Below are 15,842 nucleotides of genomic sequence, written 5' to 3'. Positions count from 1 at the left end.
TAACTACAGGTTTAGAAACACATTCTCACTAGAATCAAAAGCCCTGTCCTGAGCACAAAAGCATGGTTGGAATGTCCTGCACTTGCATTTTGTATGGCTTATTTGTTTCTGGAGACGATCAGATGGTAATAGGTATAGGTGGACCATCCCAACATGTTCTGTCATGATCAGGAATTGCATACTACTAAGACAATAAATATATTGAAGAAGTTTATATGAAGAAACACGCAAGAAGGTAGTTAAAATTTTACGGCTAAATATCTAAGGCATTCTTCATGAAGCTCTATTTTGGCAACATAAAGTTTTAATCTTTAAATTAATTCTGGCACGTTTACAATGATGATACTTGAATCAGGTAAGTTCTACTGTGTATTTATGTGTAGGGCACGAAAATTATGCCACTACATGTTGTTCAATAAATGGAGGTCATCTATTCACAAAGGTATTATCAGAAAAAAATGCAGGTGATTTTTCAATTCAAATTTTTCTGTTATATTTTCAAATCTTTTTGTGAAATTATGAAAGGTTAGCAAACAGTTGGAAAATAAAATTTGTATATTGGATTACTGTCTTATTCATCACCAATTTCTGTATTTGCCTATTATTAGGACTGTCAAGAAAAAACAATCTTCTCTTATATATGCCTATTTCAACCTCCTGTTATTTCAGCCAAATACAACCATCCTGCTTTATACCACCTGATTTCTTTCAAAAACCATCTTTCTTGTTGCAAACTTAAATATTAGTTCACCCAGAGGCTGTTTATCCAATGCACACTTCTGACTTGGCTCACGTCAAGGTTAACTTTTGAGAAGTTAATTTCTATATATAGCAGAATAATCAGTCAACAGAACATGTTTGCTGAAAGGCTGGCAAACTGAATCAGTTCAAACTGATGTCTCTTTTCTAGCAAATGCAATGCATATCTTTGAAAGAATATACTAGAGGTAGGCTTGACATTCTTTGTATTCAAAGAGTTGACATTCACACTATTTTCCAATACTCACTTTTGAGGGGGAAGAGCTGCCTGCTCTAAGGGAAAATTAATTCTTGACTCTCCCACTGCCCTTTCTTCTATCCTTCTACTGTTGAGGAAAATTCCCTGACCTAAGCAAGCTGTATCAATCACCATGTAAAACAACAGGACTAGTAATAGAGAAATTCTGGAGCAGCAAAAAAGAACATGAGAGGGCAACCTCACATATTTGGTGTTCCAGACAGGGCAATGAGAAGTGTACATATTGCTCACATTAGGATTTGGCAAATGCTATTTATTTGTGTTTATTCTCCACTACAACCCAGTTTTAATCATATTCTTTCACAGTGATATCCCAGGCGTAAGAAAAGAGTATGATAAGCTCTCTGGTAATATCACAGACCACTGCCAAAGGAATTGACAAGAATTACTAAAAGCAGAATTTTGCTGTCCTAGCTGTCCTTGGGTCATGATAGTTTCTTGAAAGCCTGGAAACTACAAGAACAGGGTATGAGAGATGTGACTCTATGCAAGAGTACCCACGATAAATCTAGAGGACTAGGAAGAATATATGCATGACAGAAAAGGAGGTACAACTAATAAATGAATATCTGTGTATAAATGTATGTGAAATACCCCAATGCCATCCTATAGTTTTCCAGGAAACTATACAACCATATACAAACAGATCTTCTTTGCAGTTACCAAGGGGCAAAATTTTTCTCTTAGATACGTATGGTGAAAGCCAGCATTGTTGTTCTGCTCTTAGTAACAAAAACACGTGGAAGTCCCCTTTAGCGTGGGTAACAACAAACTCTCTGCTCCTACAGACAGAACAAAATAGTAAAACACAGTACCGTTACCTAAGTTCAGAAAGATGTTTTACTACAGCAGGCAGAATTTATTCTAACAGCTGTAGAAGACTCATCTGGTGGCCCTCTAAGAAGGAGTGACTCCATTGGTAGATAAAGGAAGAACAACTGATGTCATCTATCTTAACTTCTCTGAGGCCCTCCTTGTCTCTGAATTGGGGAGATATGAGTTTGATGGATGGACTACTTGATAGATAAGGAATTGGCTGGATGGCCACATCCAAAGAATTGCAGTCAAGAGCTCAGTGTCCGAATGCAGATCAGTAACAAGTGGTGTCCTTCAGGGGTCCACGCTGTGACCAGTACTGTTCAATATCTTTATTAATGACAGAGAGAGTGGAACTGGGTGTGCCCTCAGGAATTTTGCAGATGACACCAAGCTGAGTGATGCAGTTGATACGCTTGAGGAACGAGATGCCATCCAGAGGGACCTTGACAGCCTGGAGAAGTGCGCCCATGTGAACCTCATGAAGTTCAAGCAGGCCAAGTGCAAGGTCCTGTACCGGGGATGGGGCAGTCACCAGTATCAGTGCAGACTGGGAGATGAAGAACTGAGAGCAGCCCTGCCGAGAAGGACTTGGGGATACTGGGGGATGAAAAGCTGGACATGAGCTGGCAATGTGTGTTTGCAGCCCAGAAAGCCAATTGTATCCTGGGCTGCATCAAAAGCAGCGTGGCCAGCAGGTCGAGGGAGGGGATTTTCCCCTCTGCTCGGCTCTGGTGAGACCCACCTGCAGTACTGCCTCCAGCTCTGGGGTCCTCAGCACAAGAAGGACATGGACCTGCTGGAGCAGGTCCAGAGGAGGGACATGAAAATGACCAGAGGGATGGAACACCTCTCCTGTGAGGGAAGGCTGAGAGTTAGGCTTGTTCACCGTGGAGAAGAGAAGGCTCTGAGGACAGCTTAGTGCAGCCTTTCAATATTTAAAAGGACTTATAAAAAAGACAAAGAAAGACTTTTTACCAGGGCCTGTAGTGACAGGACAAGGGGCAATGGTTTTAAACTGAAAGAGGGTAGATTTAGAATAGAAAAAAGGAAGAAATTTTTTTACAATGAGGGTGGTAAGACATGGGAACAGGTTGTCCAGAGAAGTTGTGGATGTCCCATCTTCGGAAGTGTTCAAGGTCAGGTTGGACAGGACTTTAAGCAATGTGATCTAGTGGAAGATGTCCCTGTGCATGGCAAGGGGGTTGGACTAGATCTTTGAAGGTCCTTTCCAACCCAAACCATTCTATGATTCTGTGATTCTGGGTAGTTCAAGATGAACCTTCTTTGGAAGGTAAGCTTCAGAGTATTCCAACAATAGGAGAAAAGAGAGTAAGAAAAAAATTTGACTCAATTTTTAACGTAGCCACTTGCATATTCAATTTATTTGATTAAAAAAAGGTATACACTACAAATAAGGATGAACTTTACTGTTTCTATTCCGATTAAATTTCTATTGAAGTTAGTAATAGCCTTCCTCAGGTAGAGATGACAAAAATGGAACTTCAGAATTACCAGCTATAGTTTAAGAAGCTTTTCCTACAATCTGTGAAATGACCAAAAGAATGTACACGTAGAAGCCAGATAACAATTCTTTTTTCTTTCAAATCTGCATATCCAACACCTTTTTCTGTTTTATGGTAATATGCAAGACAGTGACCTTGCTATTTTATTTTTATTGACAACATTCAATAATGTTTTGCATGAATTATTGCAGAATCCACATGCTGTCACCTGCATCACACTGCCTTTCTAACTATCTTCTAACTGAATGACTCCCAGAAAGGGAATAAACACTGCTAGTTCAAATATTCACATGCAAATAGGTGTTTGTATGATTATCTATGTATAAATGATAATTACATGTCTATATATGCCACTTCTTTCTGCAGTACTCTTTGCTCTCTGGAATTTCAATCACAGAATCATGAACAGGTGTCCACAATTACTAGTAAAAGTAAAACCGTATTTAAAAAATATTTTTGTCTATATTTACAGTTCTTTACTCTTGATATGTCAGAATTGTTTACAGTGTCATTCACCTGGAATTCTATTCTCTCTCTAGAAAAGGTGACTAATGGAGAGCAGACAGTTTTCCAAAGCAGTGATTTTCTTTTCTCTTTTTTTTTCTTTTCTTTTTTTTTTCATTACTTACTGCACTGTTCGAAGTGGAGAAGTTTGGGTGCCAAATCTCAGGCTGGAGGCTGGGAAAGGTTTTTTCTGCTGTAGGAATTCATTGTTGTGGTTGACTGAACTGGGACTAAATCAGTATGGGGATGACAGCCAGAGACAAGCTAGAATAAGACACTAAACATAGGCAACTGTTGCTTGGTAGCTCCACCTTTCCTCTGGTTTTGGATGAAGCAGAGAGAAACCCTGGCAATATTCATTGCCATAACAAACCAGCAAAATATTGGGTGCCTCTGCAACACAAGGAAGCAACTTTATCAAGAGACCTCCCTACCCCATAGGATCTTGTGAGTCTCACTGAAGACAGAATTCGGTAGGGGCGTGATCCAGGACCCCCTCTCTGTTGCAGAAGCAGCACACAGCTGACTGCAGGCAACTTTGCTGCTATGAAAAATGTTGTTTCCCATAGCACCCCCTGAGGTGGTTGCAATAACAGCACTGAAGCAGGAGCTGCTCCCACTGAGCTTGTAAGAACATGGAGTCAGTGAAGTGAACTTCTCCAAAGAGTGGGTCATATGGTAAGATCCAAAATTTAAAAGTGGTAATAGGTCTCACCACTGCAAACTGCCTTCGATTATGTCTTTTAAAAGCACAATATACCCATGAAACATTAAAAATAATGTAAATACACTACCACCATCTCAAATTTCAGACAGAACTATTCAGTCAGAAAGTCAGAGGCCTTTAGTTAACAGTTAGGACCATGTTATGTAGTTATAGGCAACATTACAAACTACAGAAATCACCAGCCTTTCTTTCTGGACGCTTACACTATAAACACAGCTACACAGAGAGCCCTTATACAACCCCAGGCACCATAAACCTGAGCAGGCAGCTCTTTTTCTTCTCTAAAACAGCCTCTCTCCAACTTGCTCTCAGTCACACTGCATGAGGTTCTTTCATTTGTGCTTGCAAATGCCCTATGGTAGCAAAACACCAGTTTGCCTTGCAGGTGCACATGTAGTAAAAGTTACAACCTGCCTTTTAAAAAAAAAAAAGCTCTTATTGACATTTTACTGAACACATCTCTTCCTGATTTTTTTTCCTTTTCTTCTGAGACCCCAGCATTCTCTATACCATTTTACTGGAGAAAGAAAACACTCTGAATCCTATGTTAAATCAAACAAACTTTTGTTTCAACCCTATTATTTCATGTCTTTACATCATATAGATATAACTCCTATTAGTACTTTCTGCCATTTTGCATGCTGTCTTCATTTATGGTATTGTTTCAAAATTCAGTATTTTTTTTTCCTTAGTTTAACTGCTCTGAGACAAGCCCTAACCTTCAACATATGAATATGGAATCTCCATCCTTAGAGATATGAAAAAAAATTATTTATAAATAAATAAACTGTATTATTCAAGACTGAATAAGGAGCCAGCTTTGTGATTGCTCCAGGCAGTCCCTTTTATACCAGAAAGAAATGAAAGAGTAAAGTGCAACTAAGGTCTTGAGTATCATACTTATAAGCTGTGTTTATCAGACCTTATCCAAATTCATATAACTCTTAGTGAAGCTGACATTTTGTCACTAAGAAAGAAATTAATACCTGAAGAAATGCCCAGATAATAAATATTTAATAATTATTTTCATTTTCTCATAAAATGTATTTCTATAACGCAAATGTTAAAAAAAATACACCCCCCCCCCATTTCATAATAAAAACATCACTGCAAATTTAAGCATTTGAACAAGACAGCTACTCTTTATAAATCTGAACAGCTACAAGCACTGGGCTACTCCACGGAATTTTTTAATAATCCACTGTCCCTTTTAAGTTCAGATGACATTTATTTAATGAACTGGGAAAAATGATTCAAGAATCTTTCACAAGTTTATAAAATCTAAGTGACTTCATGCAGTCAGGGAGAAAATAGATACACTTTTATTAAAGTCTGTATATTTGCACTTGTTTATAAAACTCAATTCTTTTTCCAAAAGCACCATGAAAACAAAAGAAATATTCTAAGCTTCCCACAGAGTGTCCTATTATTATGGTGTTTCTCCGAACTGCTGCAACTTTATTTTGGGAACATTATTGTATTTGAAATTGTTCTAACAGAGGAGACCGACCGATACTTCCTGTTTTGCACGAGACAGATCTTTTCTTTCAAGCACGTTTCAGTTGCGAGTAGCACTAGGAAATCTGAAAACAGGGGCATTAACTCCAAAGACTCCAACATGCAGCGTGCGCCTGACCGCTCTGCCACCAAATATACTGCCAAACACGAGGGCCAGGAGCTGTGCAGAGGAGCACAGCGGGGGTTTGTACGTTATCGCAGCCCCACACGCAGGCAATCACTGCTCCTGGGATATAAGCCCCAGCCATCCCTGGGAGAGGGCTGTTCGGTACCCCCAGCCAAAACCGGGCACCGGGACACCGTGCTCCAAGCCGGGCGGTGCTGTTTTATCGCTGTTCTCTTCACTAGACTAGACATAACCAGTGATACTAATTTCTTGGTTTGGGTTTTACATGTTTTTATCCTCCTAAGACAGTTAAGCATCTGCATAACATTCACCATTAAAGTACTTTCACCGACTTCAAAGGGACCGCTAGCATGCTTAATCTTAAACAAGTGCGTAGGTATCTATTGAACTGTGGTTTCTAGTGGGGTTTTCTGAACTGGCAAGAACAGTCAGTACTGTTCTGAAAGTCCAACTTGTTTGCGCAGGGGTAGCCAACGAATCATACCTGCAGCATTTGTTCTTCCTCTGAAGATATCGTCGTACGCTTTCCATTGTGGGGTCACCTGGTAGGCGTGGATGAACACCACAAAAACCACTACCAAGCACATTAATGGCACCAGAGCAGCGGTGAAGAGAGCAGCGTAGGCATTTGGAATGAAACACCTGATGGAAAAAAATGGAAAGAAATGCTGTTGATAAACGTAAGAGACACCTTGAGCAGTCATGAGTGAAATTTCAAAACCAAATGTTTTTGAAGAAGGATGTGCTTTACAAACCATAAAGTCTTTAACTCTATTCCCAGAGTAACCTTGATAGGATGCATTGGGCTCTGTTTGTTCTTATCTCCTCATCACATCTTAAGGAATATGACATTTGCACCTTAGAAGTATGCATGTTACATTTTAGCCTAGCCAGCTGGAGAGAGTTTGAGAGATTTGAACTGTTGCAATGGAACAAATTATATTTTAACAAACTCCATGCATGCTATATCCATGTAACATGATCACTCTTAGTCACCAAAGTCTAAAAGGGCATTATGCAATTTTCTATACTTAGCTCCTGAAACCACAAATTAAATTTTGAGAAATATATTTTTTAAATAAATGAACAAGTCTTAAAGGCAAGATAACTACTCCTCCTCAAGTTGTTGGAAATTATATGTCATTTGCACACTGAAGCCAAATGCTCACTCCCTCCCATTTATTTTTTTAAATTGTCCTGTCTCTCCTTACCCTTTCCATTTATTAAAGTTATAATTATTTATAAAGATGTGACAGGAACATGAGTTATTCCTGAAAATAGTCAAATTATGCATATAAGATGATGACTTGAGGGATATGGAGATGATAGTTAAAGAGAGCTCTGAACAGTATGAGAGACCAGGGTTTTCTGTGAACTCCCTGGAGATCACTATGTGCTTTACAGCCACTGACCTACTCTAGAGATGACGCACAACAGAGCAGCCCAAGGGACGGCTCAGGAGTCAGTATGTCTAGAGAGTATGTGGTCACTGCTATCCCTATTAAGAGGGTGTAACTTACCCAGCCTTTCTGTTTGTCGGGTCAGTCAGCTCTGCTAAATAAGCGTGGAGTCAATGCTGGTATAATATACATCTGAGAAGAGCCTGGGTACATGTTTCACTGGTATACCTGGTATACATTCTGGGGTTTCTTAGGCGGACATGCGTACTCTGTCCAGCAAGTTGAGACTGCATTCTATGTCAGCTCTTCCAGACTATCAGTCAGGCACACTCAGTGAATCCCAAAATCATTTCCAGCAGAATCTAGATACCTTCTACGACTGTCTTCAGAAAGTACAGGCACAGTCTGACACCAAGCTGAGCTGCCACCTGATTAACATCACTGAGCAAGTAAGCAACAGGGAAGATAGGAACTCCCTATTGCAATTAAAGGTGTTTGTTTCACAGAATCATAGAATGGTTGAGGTAGGAAGGGAATGCTGGACGTCATCTTTCCCAAACCCCCTAATCAAGCATGAACACATAGAGCTGGTTGCCCACGACTGTGTCTAGATGGGTTTTTAATATCTCCAAGAATGGAGACTCCATGGCCTCTCTGGGCAACCTGTGCCAGTGCTCGGTCACCTCACAGTAAAAAAAAGTGTTTCCTGACGTTCAGATGGAATCTCCTGTGTTTCAGTTTGTGCCCATTGTCTCTGGTCCTGTCGCTGGGCACTACTGAAACCACCACCTGGCTCCATCCTCTGTGCACCTTCCCTTCAGGTATTTACATACATCAAAAAGATCCCCCTGAGCTTTCTCTTCTCCAGGCTGAACAATCCCAACACTCTCATCCTTTCCTCATAGGAGGGATGCTCCATCCCTTACTCATCTTGGTGGCCAGTCTGTTCCTGACTCTCTTGTACTGGGGAGCCCAGAACCGGAGCCAGCACTCCAGGTGTGCCCTCACCAGTGCTGAGCAGAGGGGAAGGATCACCTTCCTCGACCTGCTGGGAACACAGTTGTTTCCTGGACACAACATCTGATCCATTTCATCCTTCTAATTTTTAATATTTCTTAGGCATGAAAGTTACTTTTGTTCCCCAAATGTAATCTTGAATGGGCCCAATTAGCATTAAGACATGAAGGCACGTTACCATAACTGGTGCTGCTTTTAATGATTATACTGAATCCAAGAATCTTAGTAAAAATATAGTCTTCTATAAAATCATATTTATGTTCTGAAACTTGTAATTTTTTTTCAATTTGGTACATTTTTATATTTCAGAGATTTCAAAAACTATCTGAACGTCTTCAAAGTTTTCTGTGACCACTCCTTTATATTCCATTAGTGAAGAGCTGGATCACTTTTACTAATACCCCTAGTACTTGCTTGAAAAAAGACACTGAAAAGTTATGTAGACAAGAAGTACACAATGCTGTATTAACCTACAAAGCTTACTTTGGATTTTTTTCTTGAAAGCAATGGTGAGTGATTCAGCGATGACCACTATTTTCTGTACTTTTTATTCACATATGTGTGTGATGATATATGTTGAAAGATCTTTCATGTTGGAAATCATATGGCATATCATTATAGGGACCAACTGAAAATATTCATGATACTTGACACTAGGGGTACACATGTATTATTCCATTACCATGACACATTCGTCACATGGAGCTACTGTGTGTCTCGTATTTCCAGCATTGGATGGGAATAGAAGAAAATTGTCCCAAAACATCAACAAAACTGGTGTTCCAGAACACAGCTATTCTACAGAAAAAGGCCTACAAAGACTGATGTGGAAACTGGAATGAACTACATAATTACAAACCTTACTTGTTTAAAGAAAAACATTATCTCCTGCAGTATAGCCTTCAAGCAAGTTTGGTTGTTTTGGTTTTTTTTTAAACATGCACTAGACTTTGCAAAGTAAGTCTTTAATCCACGAAAGAAGTTCTTTTGTATTTCTTTCTTGGGAAAGTAACTATAAGGTTTTTGTTTTGCTTATTTTGAATCTGAGTAATAGCAAAAAAACAAATCGCTACCTGTTGAAATACATGCCTTGTGCAATGGGGACAACAAAAAATCAAACACTGTTAGCTTCTTCAGAGACTGTCATTTTATTACCAAGTTTCTGTGACTTCCTATTAACACTTGCTATTACCAAATCGTACTTTTTTTTTTTTCCCCTGACTGTTTTGAGGTTTGCAACCAGCTTACACCTCCTCTGGCATTGAAAAGACAACTATTTAGCTTTTGTCTCAAGCTGCCTCCACTCTTGCCCTTCTTGACTGTTGTTACCTGACTGGAGGGTCCATCTCTGATTATGTTTTGACCACTTTGTTCTGACCACTGACTTTGTTTTGATCCCTGATTTTGTTTTGATTACTATAAATTTCTCTGGTAAACCACAACAGTAATATATACCCATTGGCTGATTCTCTTTCACTACTCCAAGTACTTCTCTTTCACTAAAGTAATTCATTTACATTATCTTCAAGACTCCCTGTGGTAGCCTCCCAATCTCCTACTCCACTCATGGTGTCACTTTTCCCATAAACAGCACTCTACTTCCATCTCAAATGTTTCTAACTTACAAATTTTTTTTTCTAACTTATGATAATATTAAACACATTATCCAAAGCTCTGTCTAGGTCTGTATCTGTTATAATTCTATGACAGAGGCTAGAAATAATTTTAGAAATAATTCCCTTTAGAATGTGTCTTCTCCAAGGTATAAATCCATACTAGTATGTAATGATTTGTTAATCATTTTAGAACTGGAAAAAAAAAAACAAACCCAAACCCAGAAAATATATTAGGTTTTTTCCTTCAGTATGAAGAAATAAGACTCTTACTTTACATATTTTTTTTGCCATGACTAGAATGATGAGAAACAGCTTTAATATATAAGATTTTTTTTTCTCTTTTGAGAACTACTGAAGATGTTCATTAAATCTAAATTGATACTTTTAAATACAATAAACACAGAGAGATTAGGACATACAAATTAACAGACAACATCATCTTCCTTTCGGGAAAAACATAATCTCAGAAAATCATATACATTTAAATCAATTCATTGACTAAAATGACCTCACTTATTGGCCAGCCAGAATCAGGGCTTTACCTTGGTTTTGGCTTTTTTTTTCCCCCTTCTAATCTATAAAAAGGGATTGCTAGGCTTGCTTTCATCTCAAGGGGGTGAAGCATGTTTATCTGACCCTTTAAGTGTCTTTGTAAAGCCTTCTGTGATCTCTTAAACCATAACATTTCCTAAAATCTGGAGAGGTATTCCAGCTACATAAGGTATGGAAGGACCTCTTTTATTTTTTTAATACTTTTAAAGGAAAAAGAGAAAACAACTGAAAAGATGTATACTGGAACTATTTGCCAACACAATTACATAATTAGTATTAAAAAAGGAAAAAGAAAAAAAAACAAGCAATATTGCTAAGGCAATAAGGACTATTTAAGAATTCAGGAAGGTATTCAATGAAAGGACTGACATATTTTGTTCCCGTCTAAGTGAGAAAGATTTAAAATAACTCAACGTGTTAAAGACAGTTTCATTCTGTTATTGCCATAACGTGAATTCTAAGGACAATCTCCTTCAACTGCATCTTGAAACTATGGAGACTTAAGTTTGACAAAAATTGGAAGTGTTCTTGTCTATCAGATACCTGGTGTTCTCATTTAGTTTTGTCAGCAGGCAGCTAACCTTTTGACTTCTACTTGTCATGTGAGTTTCTCTCCAGAGATAGACCTAGATTATTATTATTACTATTGTTGTTCCTATTTTTTAATCTGTTATTTTTTTAATTTTCATTATTGTTATTTAATCTGGGCAGAAACCTCGACAACTCTTGAGCTTCTCCCTTGCTTCAAAAGGCACAGCTGGTTGGTGGGCAGCCTGGCACAGAGAACAGGCAATTGTGGCACCATGTGTGTTTGCTCATATTGTGCATGTTACATCAGGAAAGTAAAAGGCAAAGGTCAGACACATGAATTTGCGCTTACATTTGTATTTCATCACCTCCATTTAGAGAAAGAAATCTCAGTACCTAAAATAACCTAACAAAAGGCAAAGCCTGAATCACTTATTCATGCTTACTCAGCAAATTCTTCACAAAGTAGATGAGACAATGCTAAAAAATGAAAACAGGCAAGCTGGGTTATGATCTACATACACTTCCAGATACTCACACATTCTGGGCTTTCTTAAAAAGCAACTTGCTCTGTTCCAGATCTTGGCTTTGCTGCAGAAGAAGGCTACATTACCTTTGAGTTGGCACTTCATATTTCATCTTAGAACATGCTCCACAATTTTCTGCTAAGTGCAGAGCAGGCCTGACAATGGAAGCATTTTTTGCAAATAATTACTTGCTAAAAAGTTGCTAATCTTACAAATTATCTGCAGCAAATTGTGTATGACCTGTATCTAACCAACATAATAAAAACTAAAATGTCTTTCTTTTCTGAACTCATTCTAGATGATGATATTTGTTATCTGCTTCTGATGTTTTGCGCAGCTTAAAAGTTTGATAATCAACCCTCTTTTGAAAACATCATAGGTTTTTCATAGGCAGAAGCTCTGGGCTTTTAATTTTGACACAATTGTTAAGTATAAACCTCTGAGAAGATCTGATCTCTTGCATTGCATCTCAGAATCACCAATAAACTCAGTTCTCTGCTACAAGTTTGTTTGCAATTTCAGCTGACAAATTGCTCCCGTGTGAGGCTATATCTAGTGCAATAATTCTTTCATTTAGCAGTTTATGCTGCTCCCTCTTGTCCCTTCTTCCAACTTTCTGCTTGTTTTGGAATACTGCTGTTCTTTATATCAAATACCTTTGCACCACTTGGCAGTGAGGTACAAACCCAAAGCAGTAAGTGTCCAGGTAATGCTGTAGTATTTTATCTCCCTCAGCACCAAGCTAGAGGCCCCAATCCATGGACACTTCACACGCAATTCGGGATTGCGGAAGTTTTTGCATATGGCCATCTACCACGATGGTAGAACCAATGCAGTGAATCAGTGCAGAGCAGCTCATGAGTCACTGAGCTTTAAAGTAAAGCTTTTAAAGCAAACCAAAAATAATGCTCATTTACATTAAAACTGCATGCAAGAAAATGCCAGTATTAGCAACTGTTTGAGACTGAAATCAGTGGTGTACATACCCTCAGAGCAGATAAACCTGTCGGCTTTTGCAGTGTCAAAACATCATGAACTTGAAGAATTCTGAACCTGAACAGATGATACAGTTCCACTCTTCTTTGTTTTATATTGTAACAGTAATCATTTTCCATAAATACATTAAGCAACAAGATTAATGTTTGTGTTGTGTTTTGTTTTCCACTCTCCTGACATGGGAAGAAACACGCGGATAATTTTGTTATGTGTGTTTCTTTTTTAAAAAAAAATGCTTATGTTTCTATGAACTGATGTGAAGAAAACCAGCTGGAAAGGGTTGCTAGATACACTAGCAACAGACCCCACAACACACCGAAAACACAGACTTAACACTTTTTAAAACTCAGTGGAAGACTGAATTAAAGAGAGTGGCACAATCTGATGTGCTTTATGGCTGCCTTGGGCAATGGAAGGTGACGTAGCTTTCATTTGGAGGGTTTTTTTGAGCTTTACTGCACAGATAGAAGGTTTGCAACCCAGCCAAAAAAACAACTCCATGATGCCACCTTGCTACCTAACGTTGCAGCAAGTGTTCGCCTGTGATGGTATCATAGGTACAGCTATGGGATGGTTTAATACAAGTGAGAAATTGAAAATATTTTTGAACTACCATCAGAAATGAATCACTGTCCATGTGAACCTTTGGCTAAAGGAAATTGTACTGTGGCTGAGAACTAAAAAGCTTTTCTCTCCATGAAAAAAGCTTTTCTCTATACCACACCCTATGTCATTACCGCCTGATGTCAGTCTAACCTGATAAAGAACACGCAGCTTCTCAAAGAAACCTGTTTCAGTGCTTCATGGCACTTACCTCTAGACACCATTTCCCAGTGTAAAACTTAACTCTTTCTTGGCACAGTGTATGCACGTTACATCTTGGCATAGCCAACAAGGATGTGGGAAACAGATTTTTCCCTTGTTTCCTGCAACATTTCTTTATCTACTTGTAAATTGCTACAATTTTCTCCTCTGGTCTTCTTTTAACTGAATAGTCCTAGATCTTTCAGTCTTTGTGAGCATATTTTGTACTTAAGACCTTTGCTGGTCTCATGGATTACACCTCTTTACTAATGTATTTCTTAAGTTATTGGGCCTAGTACCTTTGCTAGCATTTCATCTCCATACATGACTACAGCAGAAGGACTTTATGTGTCTTTAAGACTAAGTTGCTTTATATATAGGCCAATACCATGTTTGCCTTTTGTGCTGTTGCACAAAGTTGTTGACTCATGCTCAGTTTATCATCCACGATATGCACGAGATCTTTTTGTGGAGAACTGGTAAACAGCCAGTTATTCCCCATCCTATTTTTGCATAGCTAATTATTCTTGGCAAGATGCAATTCTTTCCACATGTCCCCACTGAATACCATACTACTTTTTCAGAACTGATCTCAGATGTCAATAACATTATGAATTATAACCAACATTCAATGTACTTCTTTCCCAGCTTTGTGCTGTGGTAAATTTGAATGCAAACTCCTTTATCCCAGGCTTGTATTATATGAGACAAATGTAATATTTTCCAGTCCATTAGTAACCAAGGAAGATGCTGAACAATATCTGAAGGACATTTTAAAGTCATGATTCTTTGAGAATTTTCACCTAAGAATTTTGAAAAATTTACCTGAGAACATAGTCAGTCTTTTTCAATATGTCTTGGTATATATAGGGAAATTTGAGATGACTAGGTATGTACTGACATTACTTCGAAGGTCAGAAACTGAACAAATATGAGACATGATAAAACATTCAGCTCATGAAGAATTAAAAAGCAAAAATCAAGATGCTTTTCTGGACAACAGACTACATCAGATAAACTTATTTCATTCTTTCATGAGGTTACAGGTTTGGTTTCTAAATGCACATGGAAACTTTTGACACTATTTGAATTACACAGCAGGATGCAATAGAAGGAAAGCAAATGTTAAACCTACTACACACCTACCACACTCACTGGCTAATTCTGAATTCTGAGGAAAATAATCTGGAAATTACTGTGGATCACATTAAGCAGAACATGAGTCATAACTTTATGCTGTTCCAGAGAGGTAAATGTCATACTTGGATGTATGAACAGCAGTATATGCTGCAACACATATGAAGTAATTGTTCTGCTCTAGTCAGCATTACAAATACCTCAGTGGCAAGCTGTGTCTGGTTTCGGCACATTTCAAAAACTTGAGTTGAATGAAGAAAGTTCACACTAGAGCTGTGAAGGCTACTAGAGGTCTTATAAATGTGTTCCACTCTGAACAGACTGAAAAAAACTATTATTTTGATTTTTTTTGTAGTTTGTTTGTTTTTCTAAACAGAAGGGACAAGTATTGTAAACTACAAGTAGGCAAAGAACTGGCAAACTATGAGTAAGCAAAAAAGCAAAAGCAGAATACTTTCTCCATGTTGTAATACATTTTTCTTGCTGGAAAACACAAGCCAAGGGGCTTAAACTGTACCAAGATTGGCTGATGGCTATCAGAGTAATCACAGAAGGGATTAGCTGTATTTAGCAGATCCACAGGGATCAGGGCTAGGTCCCTTAAAAGAGGATCCAGACACAAACTAGCAGGGTACTTTCAAGTCCAGAAACTAATGCTTGGGAAAAACAATATAAAAATACCTAAAGCATATGCCTTACAATGAAAGATGTTAGGCAGCTCTTATTTCTGTGTTTGAACTGTTCTCTCCAAAGACGCCCCTGAGGTTCAGTTCTAATGTAAATAAAGCTTTCTCTTCTGGTGAACACTTGTTAAACATTTCCTAGGCAATCCACAGAGTCAAGCCCAAAATAGGAAACAGAGAAGATCAGCTGAGCTTTTTTCTTCCACTGTAGATAATTTCTTAATTCTACTCTCTTTCCTTGACTCACCTTGATTTTCCTTTCTCCTTTCCTTTCTCCTTTCCTTCCTCCTTTCCTTCCTTCTTTCCTTTCTCCTTTCCTTTCTCCCTTTACCCTTCCCTTCATTAT

The 15,842-nt window shown here is 38.3% G+C and overlaps 1 protein-coding gene across 2 annotated transcripts in view; it reads right to left on the bottom strand.

Annotated features, from left to right (window-relative positions):
* The window catches only part of ADGRV1 (adhesion G protein-coupled receptor V1), a 296,376-nt gene that overhangs the window by 48,827 nt on the left and 231,707 nt on the right, over positions 1-15,842 (bottom strand). For both annotated transcript variants that reach the window (XM_069777566.1, XM_069777567.1), the window contains one exon: positions 6,721-6,878. In XM_069777566.1, coding sequence (XP_069633667.1) covers positions 6,721-6,878 — 158 coding nt within the window. The remainder of the gene's footprint in view (positions 1-6,720; positions 6,879-15,842) is intronic.

The sequence above is a fragment of the Haliaeetus albicilla genome, chromosome Z (genome assembly GCF_947461875.1).
Source record: "Haliaeetus albicilla chromosome Z, bHalAlb1.1, whole genome shotgun sequence".
Classification (NCBI taxonomy): Eukaryota; Metazoa; Chordata; class Aves; order Accipitriformes; family Accipitridae; genus Haliaeetus; species Haliaeetus albicilla.
Note: the sequence above shows the minus strand (reverse complement) of the source record. Positions and strands in the feature narration are given on the sequence as shown.